The sequence below is a fragment of the Humulus lupulus genome, chromosome 2, assembly GCF_963169125.1.
Source record: "Humulus lupulus chromosome 2, drHumLupu1.1, whole genome shotgun sequence".
In the NCBI taxonomy this organism is placed as follows: domain Eukaryota; kingdom Viridiplantae; phylum Streptophyta; class Magnoliopsida; order Rosales; family Cannabaceae; genus Humulus; species Humulus lupulus.
In genome coordinates this window covers 150,610,245-150,627,511 of record NC_084794.1, presented here as the reverse complement: position 1 = coordinate 150,627,511, position 17,267 = coordinate 150,610,245, and the positions used below count along the sequence as shown (strand labels likewise).

At 39.7% G+C, this 17,267-nt stretch overlaps 1 protein-coding gene across 3 annotated transcripts in view; it reads left to right on the top strand.

The window, feature by feature from the left end:
- Positions 1 to 15,843: 15,843 nt before the first annotated feature.
- LOC133818626 (valine--tRNA ligase, chloroplastic/mitochondrial 2) overlaps positions 15,844 to 17,267 on the top strand; it is a 45,433-nt gene continuing 44,009 nt past the window's right edge. For 2 of the 3 annotated variants that reach the window (XR_009885993.1, XM_062251621.1), the window contains exons 1-2: positions 15,844 to 16,083; positions 16,698 to 16,782. Coding sequence is in view for 2 of the 3 variants with exons in the window: in XM_062251621.1 (XP_062107605.1) it covers positions 15,939 to 16,083; positions 16,698 to 16,782 (230 nt within the window). In the remaining variant the exon portion in view is untranslated. The remainder of the gene's footprint in view (positions 16,084 to 16,697; positions 16,783 to 17,267) is intronic. The other variant, XM_062251620.1, reaches the window with a different exon arrangement.

Here is a 17,267-nt window from a genome sequence, read left to right as displayed (position 1 = left end):
ATGTTTACAAAAGAAGATATCATGGCTTCTAGTCATTCTGAATCGCCTTATCTGGTGTACCATTGGGAGAATTACACCTTGGGAAGACTTCTGAGAACAAGATGAAATTGAAAACCAAAGTGGCTCTCTTCGCAATGAAGAATAATTTTGAGTTTATGGTTAAGAAGTCTGGTACTGATGTGTTGTATATCACCTGCAAGGATCCTAATTGTGGTTGGAGAATAAGAAGGAAAAGTAGTGCGATCGGAGATGTTTGAGATCACTGTTTATAATAGTGTACATACTTTCTCACTAGAATTGTGACAAAAAGTCCATCGTCAAGCAGCACCTTCGGTCATTGGGCACCTTATCAAGAACAAATATGCTACTGATGGCACTAGCTACCCAGCAAACAACATAAAGGAGGATATGAAGAATAATTTTGGGATCGATATGAGTTATATGAAGGCTTGGAGAAGCAAATGAAAAGGCACTCAGTTATGTTAGGGGGACACCTGAAGAATCGTACTCCAAGTTACCTTCTTACTTGTACATGCTGCAGCAAAAGAATCCAGGCACAATAACTGATTTTGTCACAGATGACAGTTGCTTTCTTTACTGTTTCTTCCCACTTGGAGTTTGTAGAAGGGGATTTACATCATGCCGTTCTGTTATATGTGTGGACAGCACTTTCTTGAAGTCAAGGTACGGTGGCCACATGTTGTGTGCTGTCGCATTGGATGCGAATAACCACATTTATCCAATTGCGTTCGCGATTGTTGACAGTGAAAATCATGCTTCTTGGAAGTATTTCATGATGAAATTGAAGGAAACAATTGGAGTTGTTGATAATTTGTCTTTTGTATCAGATAGGAATGCTAGCATTATTCATGCTCTTGAGTTGGTCTTCCCTGATGCCTACCACGACGCATGCTACCATCACTTAAGTATGAATGTAATCGCTAAGTTCAAGACTGATCACTGTCACAAGGAGATGTGGAATGCGGCATATGCATTTCGGAAGTCAAAATTTCACAGGTTCTTCAACAATATAAAGCAAATGGATCCTGCCATAGCTCAATATCTCGAGGGTATTGGCTTCGATAAGTGGACTCGTGCTTGCTTTCCTAGGAATCAATACAATGTAATGACAAGTAACTACACTAAAAGTTTCAACAACAAAACCAGAGACACAAGAACCTTCCCAGTCACTAATTTTGTGGAATTCATTCGTTTCACAATTCAGTCATGGTTTGTTGCGCGTCGTGAGGAGGTAGAGAAGTGCACATCCAAATTAGCAACAATATATGAGAAAGATGTCTCAGGCATTGCGGATGATGTAAGGTACTTGAAAGTCCATCCTCTTGGATAGTTCGAATTTCATGTGGTAGACCCAGAAGGTGATGGTGAGGTGAATTTGATGACCAAATCATGCTCCTGTAGCCAGTTTCAAATAATGGGTTACCCTTGTGTTCATGTTGTGGCTGCGGCCATCCTGCGCAGTGTCAACATTTATTCACTGTGTTCCCGAAATGTGGAGGGAGTCTTACAAAGAAATAATTTACCCAACTGGCAACAAGGATGATGGGGAAGTTCTCGAGAACATAGAGAAAATGCAAGTTGGAGTTCCCGTTGAAAAACAACCAGTTGGTCGACCGAAGAAGAATAAGGTGGAAAAAAGGAAGATAAACTACTATCCATCGAGTGGCAAAATCATTCACAAAGAGCACAAGTGTAGCATGTGTGGTGGTCTTGGCCATAACAGGGCTACATGCAAAGCTAGGCTATAAACTCTTTTATCCCATTTGGACTTGTTGTATTAATAACCTAGCTTGTTTTCCCTTCTTTTTTATTTGATTTTTCTTAAAAGTTATGTTAAGCTCGATGTAAACTCGATGAGCTCGATTTTAGCTCGACGTGAGCTCGATGGGGCTCAATATAAACTCGATAATATGTATGTTAGCTTCTAAACTGACTTCAAATTGTAGCTCGATATAACTCGATATTAGTTCGATAACAACTATAATGGATATGAAAGTGATATTGCTCGATAACAGTTCGATATAACTCGATAGTAGTTTGATAATGGTTCGATTTGGCTCGATATTAGTTCGATAACAGCTATATAATGGATATGAAAATGATATTGCTCGATTGAAGCTCGATAACAGTTCGATATAGCTTGATATTAGTTCAATAATGTTCGATATAGCTCGATAACAGCCTATGAAAGTTATAAAAAAATGCGAACAAAAAAATTTACATGTAAAGACCCTGTATATATACAATCATCAAGGAAACAAATTTTGATACCACAAGTCTGTGGTCCACTTGTTCCTAAACACCTCTATATTTTCATCGCAGATGGTTTCCAATGGAAGGTTGGCCATGAGATGCTCAATATGCTTGACAACATACACACCACAATCCCCACTGTAAAAAAAATGTAAAAATTAAGTGTACAATACTATAATTTTAGTTAGAAACAAATATAGTATGAAGATGATGTTTGTTACCTTCTCTTTGACTGAGTGAGCTCGTGTTTTTGTTTGCAGCGCCATGTGAACTGATGCGGCCTCTTTCGTACTGTAGGAATCTTCAACATCAAGCTATCAGTGAACAATTTACTCTGCATCAACAGAGAAGGAAGCAAAAAGCACCATGGATTCATAATTTCCTCCAGCATTGCGTCACTAATCACCGAGTTGTCTGAATCATAAACAACGAGAGTCCAACTAGAAATAGAAGCCTCAATGGCAAACCAATGTTGCTGTTCATAGTTCTGGCACCAATATTGTAATGCCCTGGATAGCCAAGACCGTTACATTGTATGTTTACAAATGTGCAAGACTTGCTAATCAAGTCATTTAGTTAAAAACGTGTTATAGAAACTACAGTTGAACTAGGGTTAAAAGATTTCGGTCTCAAAAGTTTCATTTCTTATAATCAAACATTTTTACATGGGATCCCAAAAGTAGTAACGTTAAAAGACTTTTGACAGGATTTCGGGATAAAAGTATAGTTACTAGCCACTCTAAGGGCAAAATAGACAATTAGGCTTTTCTCGTCCTGTACCCCTCCTCGGTCATGGCGGCCGATTAGCTGACTATGTACATTCAGCCCCAAAGCTCTCCATCTCAGGACTGGTCCACTTTGCCCTTGCCTTTACCTGCACTACGTAGCACCCATGAGCCAAGGCCCAGCAAGAAACCAGATAACAAAGCCTAATCATTAAGCAATCAATTTGCAAATCAGCAATCAAGCAACTCATAATGCATAGCCATATACTCCACAATCCATAGTGTTCATATAAATAGATATTCAGCATACCAAACTCATCGCTAAACATTTATAACCAATTCACATAATAAACAGGGTCGACGCCCTTAGGTTGCACCCCCTATTCACCCCACTGACTCTGGCCCACTTAAACCGATCTCAGTGAATATTAAGCTATCCTCAGCTACCAGTGGCTGAGCCACGCCCTATGTGCAAATATTGATTCTGACACCCTTAGGTCGTTTATCACATGTCCCATGGCATAATACCATCTATGACACAATTCATGTATAGGGAGCTCTTAGTCCCATCATTAATACATAACCGGGTGCAGATTCTTACCTTTAGATTTCGATAGTTTTGTTCAATTCAACCCTTAAGCACGATCCTGTCCGAACCCTAGCGTACAACGAGTCACGATCACAAGTTAGAACCATAACAAACTTCAAATCCAAAACCTAGCCTCGGGACTAGTCCCGAGTCTCTGGGAAGCCCTAATTCCACCAAACGGGGTGGTGGAATCAAACCCCGAGCCCCCGGGCAAAAACCCTAAGAAATAACCCAAAAATTCCCTTATGGAAACAGGGTAGCGCTACAGTGCCATAAAGAGGGCGCTATAGCTCTACAAACAGAGCCAACAGGCGCCCAGACCACAAGGCCTAACACTGTAGCACCCAAAGGCTAGCGCTACAGTGCTAGTCACAGCACAGCCAACCCTGTTTTTTCTTCCTTCGATTTTCCCCGACCCAAACCTTTCCAAAATTCTTCCAAACTTAAACCAAACATCAAAACAAGCCTGCCAACATCTCCACCTCACACCAAATGACCTAACCATATGAAATTCAATCACATGCACCCCAAAATAAAGAAATCACCATGGCTGAGCTTAGAGCTCAAAAACTCAATAGAAAACAACAAAACCTCAGGACTTTAGAGCTAGAATTTTGTAATGCCCTGGCTACCCCAGAACAGTTACGGTGAACGGTGGACTGGAAATTTGACTTGTTACCTGAGTCCTTTGGTAAAAAATGTGCTCTAAGTGTAATTAACAGGTTAAGGTATAAAACCATTAAAAAGGAAATGGAGATTTTATTACAAACTGCTCTGCAGAGCTAAGCAAAACATTTACAAGTGGTTCTCAGTACAAAATGGTCACTATAGTTGTAAAGTTACAGTCCCGCCGACCTAAGCGGCAAAAATAGGGTAAATTCCCTAGTTCCTCTGAGAACACCTTGGCCGTGGTGGTCAAGCGGCCGCATATGTACACATCACCACTTCAGCTCTCCACTCAAGGCTAGGTGAGCTTTTCTTTCCCTTTACCTGCACCACATAGCACCCATGAGCCATAGCCCAGCAAGAAAACATAATACTTTTCATAAACATTATCAAGTGATTATCATTATAATCACACTGAACATAAAGCTTCAAACAAGCAAATGAACAACACATAATTTTAGCGGGAGAGTGGCTGCTAGGTATGCCACTAGCCTCCAAGCTCTTCTTTCTAGCGGGAGAGTCGCTGCTAGGTAAGCCACTAGCCTCCAAGCTCTCTTTTTAGCGGGAGAGTGGCTGCTAGGTATACCACTAGCCTCCAAGCTCTGTTTATTCATCGATCCTCAGGGTCGGTCAGGCATTAATGCTCCTTGAGTCATTCAATGCTAGTAGTCGATTAGATCTAATCTCTGTTGGCTTGTGTGATTCATGCTAAGGCCTTTCTGACAAATAAATCAGCGCTACCTGACCTGTGTCCAGTATCACTGCCGAACCTGACAAATAAGTCACAGCTTCACAGCTGATACTAACACTTTTGTCGATTCTGTATTCAATCCATGTCCATATTTATACAATCAACATGCTTCACAAATATCCATGCATGTCAAACTTTGGGTGCAGTTTTCTTACCTTTGATTCGAGCTAGAATGAGCAAAAGAACAACCTTTGAGAACGGTTTAGCTTTTAGTCCTTTAGCGGTTACCTAATCACAACACATATGGGATACCATCAATAATCAAGATAATCAAGGGTTCTCAAACCATTATCTAGCCTCCAAGAGATCAATCCAAACTAATCCAAGTAGTAAGGTCACTCCCAAGGCCTAAAACTAGGTTCCCGGGGTCAAAACGAGCAAACGGGGTGAAAACAGGGCAAGGGCTGCGGCCCTAGCACCTTGGGCCGCGGCCCCCAGGGTTCTCTAAGGCTAGGGCCGCGGCCTAGGCCGCGGCGCCCAGCAAGGCCAAATTCCTGACACTTGCTTCTTCGAACTAGGGCCGCGGCGCTCAAGAACAGGGTCGCGGCCCCCAACCCTGGGCCATTCCCAAATGTGTTTTAGGCACTCCAAATCCTCCAAAACACATACCAAAACATTCCCCAATCATCAAAACAAAGTTCCCAAGCTTCCCCATGCATCAAAACCCTCAAAACCCAAGGCTCGAACGAACCGAAAACTCAACAATTCACAAAATCAATTCAAAGCTTAGAAACTCGGAAAAACTCAAAACTTAAACTTCGATTACCTTCAATTGGGTTGTTTTCCGTCGAAACCTTCGGTTAAGAAGCTTCTAATCTTCCCTAGGATCGCTATGCCTTGATCCTCACTCGATTCGGACTCCTAGAACTCAAGATTTCGTCAAATATGCTCCGGGTGGCGAAAATGAACTAACGAAGGGAAACGAGAGGTTTTCTATCGTATGTTCTATCTGATAAGCTACTTCAACCTTAAGTAACCTCAAATAAAACCTAATACTCGGGGTCCCAAAAACACCCCCGGGGACATTATAGTCAAAACCTCCAAAATTTCACCCTGATCTCAAATATTCCCAATCTATCATCAAATGAACATTTCTATTACCCCAAAATTGACCCCGTTATGGTAAAACCGCTAATCCACTAAAAATAACCGTCCCATGTTGCTTAGCTCGAATATATCTCCATAATAATATAATCCCATTCACAAATCATATCATGCACCCAAATACACAAATTACCCTCAACGGGCCAAATTATCATCACACCCCTATAATTGTAAATATGGACTCATATGCATGCATTTCACATCATATCATAATATAATCAACATATACATGCATTTAATCAATTAATAACATAATTAAGCAAGTATGGCCCTCCCGGCCTACTGTTCACGCCGTTAAACACAACGGAGAATTCGGGGCATTACAAATTTCATACCTTCAATGGAGATTCTCAACCTAGATTATCCCTAGTGTCCTTTCAGCCTCAAGCCCTTCACTTCCTCAAGCTTATCCCCCTTATTTCCATCCAAAACTCAAGTTAGAAAATCATCTCAGCCAAAACCAGAAACACAAGAACAGAACCTAGAAACCTACCTCAGTTGGATGCCTAATCCCTGCTGTACTCTCAAGCTTGATCAAGGTCTCAAGTGCATAGCCTTAGCCAAGAGCTCCTCTGAATTTTAGTTCCAAAAGACCCCAAGAATTGTAAAAGGAACCCCAAACCGTGAGAGAGAGACTTCTATTTCTTTTTCCTTCTTTCCTTTCTTTTCTTTAGACTTCTACTACTTTCTACACATCCCACTAAGGCATAAAGCAGCATGACCCTTATCTCTGATTTTAAACACCAAAAGACCAAATTGCCCTCCCATTTAAAACTAAGCTTTTAAACCTCCTAAGGGCATTTTAGTCATTACACCCAATTATTTACTGCTTACTTCCCGACACCTAACTAATCACTAATTATATTCCTAAATATCAAATAATCTCCGATATATTTCCTAAACTCCCAGAAATACCCCAGGCTCGCCCCGAGCCAGGTATAAATCCCCGCCGTGACTTTTTCGATAAACCGCTCACTAGGATCGCCTCGAGTCACAAGCTACAAATATATCCACATAATAATGTGGTCTCAACAATTTATCATAGATATTTATAGTTATGCCCTCAATGGGCTAAAATTACGAATATGCCCTTCTAACCTAATCAGGGCTTACATGCATACTAATACACATAGTCATGCATCACAGATATCCAAATAATCATATATCATGCTTTTAATCATTTAAATCACATATAATCAAGTTATGCCCTCCCGACACACTAATCAAGGCCCTTAAGCCTTATTAGTAAATTTGGGTTGTTACAAATATACATCCTCAACTCTTCCCCAAGATGCCAGAAACTGCTGCTTGATGCCATTCAACATGGACATATCGTGAAAATCCCACGTGAACTTTGCTTTGTCGGCAATTTTCTTGTACTGATCATATCGGGAAGGTATCACTTGTGAGAAATAAATGTTTATCACAACTGCATTCTGTTGATATGTATTGGGAAAATACTTGCGACGCATACGAAGCATGTGTTCTGCTACATCAATATGCTACAAAGAGAGTACGATATGAAAAGTTAGCAAAGACCATCATAAATGGCTAAAAAATGATGCATAAACGAATAAATTAAGTTCTCATCGAGGAATATCGGGCTTATATCGAACTAAACATCGAGCTCATCGAGTCTATATCGAGCCCCATCGAGCTCATATTGAGCTATTCTCAAACGGTAAACAACACCTTTATCGATCTACTATCGAGCTCCATCATGCTCACATCGAGATAATCTCAAATAGTAAACAACAACCCTAGTTCAACACCCTTATCGATCTACTATCGAGCTCACATCAAGCTAGTCTCAAGCAGTAAACAACAAAACTTGTGTAGCCTATCGTGCTCATATCGAGCTAATCTCAAATAGTAAACAATAGCCCTAGTTCAACACCCCTATCGATCTACTATCGAGCTACATCAAACTCACATCGAGCTAGTCTCAAACAGTAAACAACATAACTTGTGTAGCCTATCGAGCTCATATCGAGCTAATCTCAAACAATAAACAACAGCCTTAGTTCAACACTCTTATCGATCTATAATCAAGCTCCATCGAGCTCACATCGAGCTAATCTCAAACAGTAAACCATAAAACTTATGTAGCCTATCGAGCTCCTATCGAGCTCTCATCGAGCTCATATCGATCTAGGAAACCCCCCATCGAGCTTCTATCGAGTCAATAAAATAGAACTTGTAAAATTGAAAACAAAACATAATTTCTACCAATATCGAGTCATTAGGTATAAATGGCTTACCCCATCATTGAGCCATGGCTGGGGTGTCTTCCATGTTAGAAACCATGTTGGACCATGATTCTTAATCTTTACATCCCTCGCGGTCTTGTTGGGGATGTCTCCAAGCAACCACTTGGACACTGTCCTGTACTGTTTGCGATCTGGCTTCTTGAGAGGGTACAACACCTATGTAGCCTCCTCTTCTGGTGCAGCTGCATCAGTGTGAGGTCTTTCCCTCGTGGGATCGGTGTAGTCCTCAAACCAATCTGGCTTGCGTCTTTGGCGTCTAGTCCTCTGAAACCGAACCTCAGCAACATCCTCAGGGTTGACAATAACGACTCCCGAAGTTGTAGCATCAGATGTCACAATGATGGTAGGAGGCATGATTAGATCATCAACATAGTCCAGAGGAATATCCAGTGACTCTGAGTCTGAATCTTCCTTGGAGCCCCTTGGTTTCTCCTTAATAAACGTCAGGATCTGATTGACTGATTCTTCAGTAGGGTCTCCTGTCGACCCTCGACTCTCTCCAACCGCTCAATCAAGTCGGTGAGCTCAGGGGCTGAGGCTGGGGCTGGGGTTGGGGTTGGGGTTGGGGTTGAGGCTGAGGCTGGTGTTGGGGCTGAGGCTGGTGTTGGGGCATAGGCTGAGGTTTGGGCAACAGGAGGGGTCAGACCTGCAACCTCCTCCTCCGGGGCAACATCATCAAATATCTTGGCTACCTCGACTGCCTGAGAAACTATCTATGCGATTTTCTCAAAAGTTGCATCCTCCTCCTCATCAGCCTCCAAGGGATCCTGGCCAAGCCTAGGATAAAGGGGAAGATCTCCCTCTGTCAACGACAAATAATAGTCTTTTTTTGCTGGTTGAGGCTTCAACATCGAAAGGACGATCAACTGCAAACAACATAAAACATTTGGTTAACTGAAATAATCATAAAAGATAAGCATATAGATAAAAAATAATTGTTGAATGTCAATCAAATATAACTTACATTCTTCTTCGATAACATCAATGAGATGACGGACTTGGTGAAATCCTTGTTCCTCCGATGTGACCAACTAAGCATCCTCGGGACCATGTTTCCCAAGCTCACAACAAACTCCATCGCAAGCTGCTCGATAGCCTCATATGCCTAGTAGTGTAAGGTCGGGGCATGACCATACATACTGTACTTGGACTCTTGCTGCACCTTAACATCCTTCTTGTTGTCATAGTTGGCCTTTTGCTTTACCATGTCCTTCTTACAAGACTGCAATAGCCTCCTATAAGAGTACTTCCCCCATGGATAGATGAAGAAGTACTCTACGTTCTCAACAATTTTTAGAATATCTCACCATATGTGCAACTTTCCCTTTATGGCATTCAAAACCCCCTCAACCAACAAACATAGATCAAGCTTGTACACATCTTCCACAACAGTACAAGTCTTAAAAGCATGGTCCACCTGTGAGAGCTTTACTTTCTCAGCATCGTTGAAATACTCCTTTATGAACTAGTCGCTAAGATTACGCTCTTCCAACTCTTCTAGTGACGGAAAGGTACTGAAATTCAACCTTGTCACCAGGGCAAACTCTCCCATGCCGAATCTACAAGACTTTGACCCCAAAAAGAAATGCACCTCATCTTCGTTGTTGCTGGCAATTTTCCTCAACAGCTATTGATGCACCAAGACTCCGGAGAAATTAAACTTTGAAGCCAAAAGAACTGCTTGAAAGGGGATTCCTTAGCCCTTTCAAGCAACCCAAGCTCCACAAATTTTTTCTTAATATCCTTGAAAGTGCTACCACCCCTATATGTGACTCGACCAGGAAAATGATCTTCAAACGGAACAAGCAACCTCGGCATTTGCATCGACACATGAAAACAATTGGTAAGAAAACATAATGTTAAACAGAATTGGACAAAAATTCAAAAGAAAACTGAAGTAAACACTGTCATTGAGATGCTATCGAGCCATATCAAGTCTAATCGAGCTCTATATCGAGCTTCTATAGAACTGCCATCGAGACACTATTATAACTAATCTTTTTAGGTCACCATTGATTTGCTATCGAGCCATTATCGAGCATATCAAGCCTAACTAGATCAACCCTATCGAGAATTCATCATTGACTCATATCAAGCTATCGAGCCTAACTATATCAACGCCATCGAGAATTCATCAATAACTACTATCGAGCTCATATCGAGCTATCGAGCTAACGTCTAGTTAGGTAACCATCGAGCTTAGATTGAGCTATCGAGCCAAACTATATAAACCCATCGAGAATTGACTCCTATCGAGTTCATCTCGAGCTTCTATCGAACTCCATCGAGTTTAGTTGATTGAGCCCTATCGAGCGGTATCATCTCGAGCCCTATCGAGGGCTATCGAGCTCTATCGATCTCTAATTGAACTGAATGTGAGCCTAAAATGTATATCTAATCGAGCTTACATCAAACCCATCGAGAAAAATCGACAAAACCAGAGAAAAACCCAGACCTTCGAATCTTCATACCTATTCCACAGATCTCGAATACACATGATTTTAACTACAAAAATGGACGAGGGTTCATGCTTTTACCTTAAAATCAAATGTGAGGTGGTTCAATGGAGGCTCTTTGTTTGATTCAACGCAGTGGGTCTCGGTTTTCCCACTCGACAGAGGAGCTTTGCAAGTGGGTTGACGGGGAGATAGGAGAAATGAGTCGACGGGGGTTGGGCTTGACAAGGGTGGGGGCTCGATGGATTTTGGGGTTTTTTTGTGAGAGAGTGAGAGAGAGAGAGAGAAATCGAGAGTGTAGACAGAGAAGTGAGATGTTCAATTTTTTGGGTGTGGAAAAATGAAAGGGGTATTTTGGGTAGATGGGGAATGTTTAGCAGAGTAAATAGTTGTGGTATTTTTTTGTAACTAGAGAGATTATTATGTATAAAAAGTGAAATTTCCCCTATCAAATTAAATATAAAAGGCCTATGGAAAAGGGAAATTTTAGTTTTTATGCTTAATGAAGGGTTATAAATCAAAAAAATGCTAGGCATTTAAATCATTTAAAAAAAATGCTAATTCTTTTAACAATACCCAAAACACCCCTCTCATAATTTTTTTTCATCATTTCCCATTCTCTCTTCCCTCTCTCTCCCTCAACCCATTCCTCTCAACTCCCTCTCTAAAAAAAAATTCATGGGTAAGGTAAAATATCATAGAAATCAATGTAACGATAAATATTCCTCACTTAGGACACTAAAATACTACATTTCGAACAGATATGGGCATGATTTTTGGGTTTTTATTGCGACTTTTTTTTATATCTAAAACTTTGAAATCTGCAAAAAATTGACGTGGTTCGATGGTGCTCGATGCCAGCTCGATGGGGCCTTCAAAATCAAGATTTTCATGAAAAAATTGATGTTACTCGATGGTGTTCGATGTAATTCTTGCAAGATACGTAATTTTTCACTCGGGTGTCCGTTTGGGGTGATTTTTTTTTTTGGGTATTTTTTCAAGATCTACACGTTTGAGATGTGTATATACACATTTGAGAAATGTAAATCTTGAAAAAAATGACAAATGAAAAATATACCTCATGTTCAAGATATGTTTTGGTATGTTTTCAAGTTCTAAACTTTGAAAATGTGTATGTGAATATCTAAAACATGTAGATCTAAAAAACATACCCAAAAAAAAAAAATCATCCCAAACGGACACCCGAGTGAAAAATTATGTCTCTTACAATAATTGCATCGAACCACCATCGAGCAACCATCGAACCACCATCGAGCAATGTCGATTTTTTCATGAAAATATTGATTTTGAAGGCCCCATCGAGCTGGTATCAAGCAACAATCGAGTAAAGTCAATTTTCTACATATTTCAGAGTTTCAAATCTGAAAAATAACTCAAAAATCATGCCTAACTCTATGGTTGCTCGATGGTGTTCAATGCTGCCTCGATGGGGCCTTCAAAATCAATATTTTCATGAAAAAATCGACGTTGCTCGATGGTGGTTCGATGGTTGTTCGATGGTGGTTCAATGCAATTCTTGTAAGAGACATAATTTTTCACTCGGGTGTTCGTTTGGGATGATTTTTTTTTATTTTGGGTATTTTTTTGAGATCTACATGTTTTAGATGTTCACATACACATTTTCAAAGTTTAGAACTTGAAAACATACCAAAACATATCTTGAACATGAGGTATGTTTTGCATTTGTCATTTATTTTCAAGATTTATATTTCCCAAACGTGTATATACACATCTCAAACGTGTAGATCTTGAAAAAATACCCAAAATCAAAAAAAAAAAAAATCACCCCAAACGGACACCCGAGTGAAAAATTACGTATCTTGCAAGAATCGCATCGAACACCATCGAGCAACATCAATTTTTTCATGAAAATCTTGATTTTGAAGGCCCCATTGAGCTGGCATCGAGCACCATCGAACTACTATCGAACCACGTCGATTTTCTGCAGATTTTAAAGTTTCAGATCTGAAAAAAATCGTAAGAAAAACTCAGAAAGCATGCCCAGATATGTTCAGAATGCAGTATTTTAGTGTCCTAAGTAAGAAATACTTGCTATTACATTGAGTTGGGTTGAGGGAGAGAGAGGGAAGAGAGAAGAGAAAGTGCATGGAAAAATTATGGGAGGAGTATTTTGGGTATTGTTAAAAGTAGGAGTGCACACGAGTCGGATTTTCGGGTTTCGGGTTCATCAGGTTCTGGTTTTGCGGGTTTCGGGTTAAGAAAAATGGTATCGAAACCGATCCAAAATTTTCGGGTTTTTTCGGGTTCGGGTTCGAGTTCGGGTGTAATTTCGGGTTTGCTGGGCCAAATTTTACAAATTTTACAAAACATATATACAGAAAGAACATATATACTAACAAAACATATTTTACAAAACATAAATACAAATTTTACAAAACATATATACTAACAAATTTACAGAAAGAAAAAAAAATATACATATATACTAAAGGTGGCCTGGCCGTGCTTACCGGACCGCTGCTGGCGAGGCGAGGCGACGCGAGGCAAGGTGGCGTGCCGCTGATGGCCGTGCGATCTAGTGGTGCCGCCGCGTGAGAGCTGAGGGTGAGGGAGGCTCCTGGCTCTCGTCGGGATGGGTCGGCAGGCAGTGGCACTCGGCTGGGCTGCTACTCTCTTCTCTCTTGCCGCCGTGCTGATCTGCCACGTGAGAGCTAAGGTGAGGGAGGCTGCCGCGTGAGAGCTGAGGTGAGGGAGGCTCCTGGCTGAAACGAAAGAGAAGACTAAAAAAGGGGTCGGGTCAGATGTAAACTTTAGTTTAGGGCTGAGTTTTTTTCTTCAGATTTTTTCAGATTTCGGTCGGGTTTCGGGTTACACCCGAACCCAACGACACATGTTTTATAAACCCAAACCCAACTCGATTTTTTTGGGTTCGGGTCGGGTTAGACCCGATTTTGTCAGTTTTTTTCGAAAAAATGGGTTCTCTGGGTTTGGGTCGGGCGGGTTTTGCGGGTCCCGTGTGCACCCCTAGTTAAAAGATTTGACATTTTTTTGAAATGATTAGAATGCTTTTTTTTTTTTTTTTTTGATATAGTATAAAACCTCAAATTTCCCATGGAAAAAGAAGCATACATAGCCATAGGGGTATGAGATTAATTAAAGGGAAATTTTAATATGTATGCTTGATAAAAGTTATAATTACAAAAAAATACTAGGCATATTAAAATTTACAAAATAATGCTAATTTTTTGCACATTACCCAAAATGCCCTTTTCACTTCTTCCTCATTCTCATTTCTCTCTTCTCTCTTCTCTCTTCCCTCTCTCTCTCTCTCTCACCTCACAACACCACCACCACACTAAATATTATATTTCGAACATATTTTGACATGATTTTTAGGTTTTTTTTGCGATTTTTTTCAGATCTGAAACTCTGAAATCTGCAAAAAATCGACATTGCTCGATGGTGGTTCGATGGTGCTCGATGCCAGCTTGATGAGACCTTCAAAATCATGATTTTTCATGAAAAAATGACTTTGCTCGATGGTGGTTCGATAGTAGTTCGATAGTGGCTCGATGGTGCTCGATGCCAGCTCAATGAGACCTTCAAAATCATGATTTTTCATGAAAAAATGACTTAGCTCGATGGTGGTTCGATGGTAGCTCGATAGTGGTTCGATAGTGCTCGATGGTGCTCAATGCAATTCTTGTAAGAGACATAATTTTTCACTCGGGTGTCCGTTTGGGGTGATTTTTTTTTAATTTTGGGTATTTTTTCAAGATCTACACGTTTGACATGTTAATATGCACATTTGGGAAGTGTAACACTTGTAAAAAATAGAAAAGTGCAAACATACCTCATGTTTAAGACATCTTTTGGTATATTTTTAAGTTTTAAACTTCCCAAATGTGCATATTAACATGTTAAACGTGTAGATCTTGAAAAAATACCCAAAATCAAAAAAAAAATCACCCCAAACGGACACCCGAGTGAAAAATTATGTCTCTTACAAAAATTGCATTGAGCACCATCGAGCCATTATCGAGCTACCATCGAACCACCATCGAGCTAAGTCATTTTTTCATGAAAATCTTGATCTTGAAGGCCCCAGCGAATGGTGGCTCGATGCCAGCTCGATGAGACCTTCAAAATCATGATTTTTCATGAAAAAATGACTTAGCTCGATGATGGTTCGATGGTAGCTCGATAGTGGTTCGATAGTGCTCGATGGTGCTCGATGCAATTCTTGTAAGAGACATAATTTTTCACTCGGGTGTCCTTTTGGGGTGATTTTTTTTTATTTTAGGTATTTTTTCAAGATCTACACGTTTGACATGTTAATATGCACATTTAGGAAGTTTAAAACTTAAAAATATACCAAAAAATACCAAAATCAAAAAAAAAATCACCCCAAACGGACACCCGAGTGAAAAATTATGTCTCTTACAAGAATTGCATCGAGCACCATCGAGCACTATCGAACCACTATCGAGCTACCATCGAACCATCATCGAGCTAAGTCATTTTTTCATGAAAAATCATGATTTTAAAGGTCTCATCGAGCTGGCATCGAGCACCATCGAGCCACTATCGAACTACTATCGAACCACCATCAAGCAAAGTCATTTTTTCATGAAAAATCATGATTTTGAAGGTCTCATCGAGCTGGCATCGAGCACCATCGAACCACCATCGAGCAATGTCGATTTTTTGCAGATTTCAGAGTTTCAGATCTGAAAAAAATCGCAAAAAAAACCCAAAAATCATGTCAAAATCTGTTCGAAATATAATATTTAGTGTGGTGGTGGTGTTGTGAGGTGAGAGAGAGTGAAATAAGAAAGAAGAGAGAAGAGAGAAATGAGAATGAGAATGAGGAAGAAGTAAAAAGGGCATTTTGGATAATGTGTAAAAAATTAGCATTATTTTGTAAATTTTAATATGCCTAATATTTTTTTTGTAATTATAACTCTTATCAAGCATGCATATTAAAATTTCCCTTAATTAAAAACAAAGACAATGGACATGAAAGAAGTCAGGTAGCCTCATCTATCCGCAGATACTAGTCTAGTCTATCGCTAAAACCCATTGTTGGTTTTGCGTTTAACACAGCCAAAAAGGAAAAAAATGATAATCCAAACGGCATTCTCTGCTCCATCCCTTTGGTCCTCCTGCTCTGCCTACAGGTTCAATCTCAACCCTCTTCTCTTCTCCAAAACCCGTCGTCGCGCTCCTTGGCATTTGACTCTTCTCAGTTCCCGCCTCTTTGCTGGTATTTCTTTTCCTCGCTTTCACTTCGTTTGGTTTTCCCAGATATTTTCTCAAGAAAATATAATGAAATTATCTTAACTATACTGGCCCCATTGAGTTTTCTTTTCTTACATTTTGTCTTTTGAATGAATTCTGTTTGGTTAAGTGCAGTTGTTTGATGTTTCATACTAAATTAGACATTTTAATAGTTTAGTGTGTTTCTAAGGAATTTCAGAGGATAAGGTCGAGCAATACAAAAGCTTATAGTTTATGTTTTACTTTCCTCTGTATTCGAAAGTCCAGAGGAGAAACTTCTATGAGCAGTGAGATAAAACATTATTGTTTGGTTGCGTGATTGATGAACTAATTGAAATACTTGGATTGGTAGGATCAAACTAATGTAAATGACATCATTTTAGATTGGCAGCGTTTGTATTTTAAAAAAAATGGTAGTTTTAAGTGTATACCAAAAAATTTCTTCCATTTTTCAACACCCAAGTTGAGCATTTGGTTCACTTTAACTCTTCTAATTTTCTTCTCTACTTTTTAATATAATATTTATTTGGTAGGTAGGCTGAGATCAAATTCTTTTTTTGTTTTTCCTTCTTTACTAAGGCATTTCTTGTTGTATTTCAGTTGCTGCATCTGCAAATGGCACGTTTACTTCCCCAGAGATAGCAAAGTCATTCGATTTTGCATCAGAGGAGCGCATTTACAATTGGTATTTTGTCATGGACATAATCCTTTACTTATAATGATTCTTGCATTTTTTGAATTTTCTGGTTGGTAGTTTTTCTTTTTTCTTGGTTGTATTAGAATGAAATTCTTGTTGGTTTTCTAGTCACTGCAAGTTTTGTTTATACTATCATGTGGTTTTCGGAATCTCTGTACATATTAAGGTAGAAAGAATTTTTTGCCTTCTCAAGTTGTGGAAATGTCAGCGTCAATAACAATTGTTGTGGTTTAATTTAGGAAGAGTTTTTAGGAGGTTGGAAGATACATAAGGTGGGTTCATATTCTAGTCTAAACAATACAAATACATAACAAAAATCCAAAATGAACCATACAAGTTTCATATCGATTCTTCCTTTCTTTCTCTGTTGGTCTGTAACTGTGTGCCATGCACAGTTTAAGTGGAGTGAGCGTAGCAGAATGCATTGTGGTGGACATGTTTGCTATGACATTTAGTCCCATAAACATGGAGTG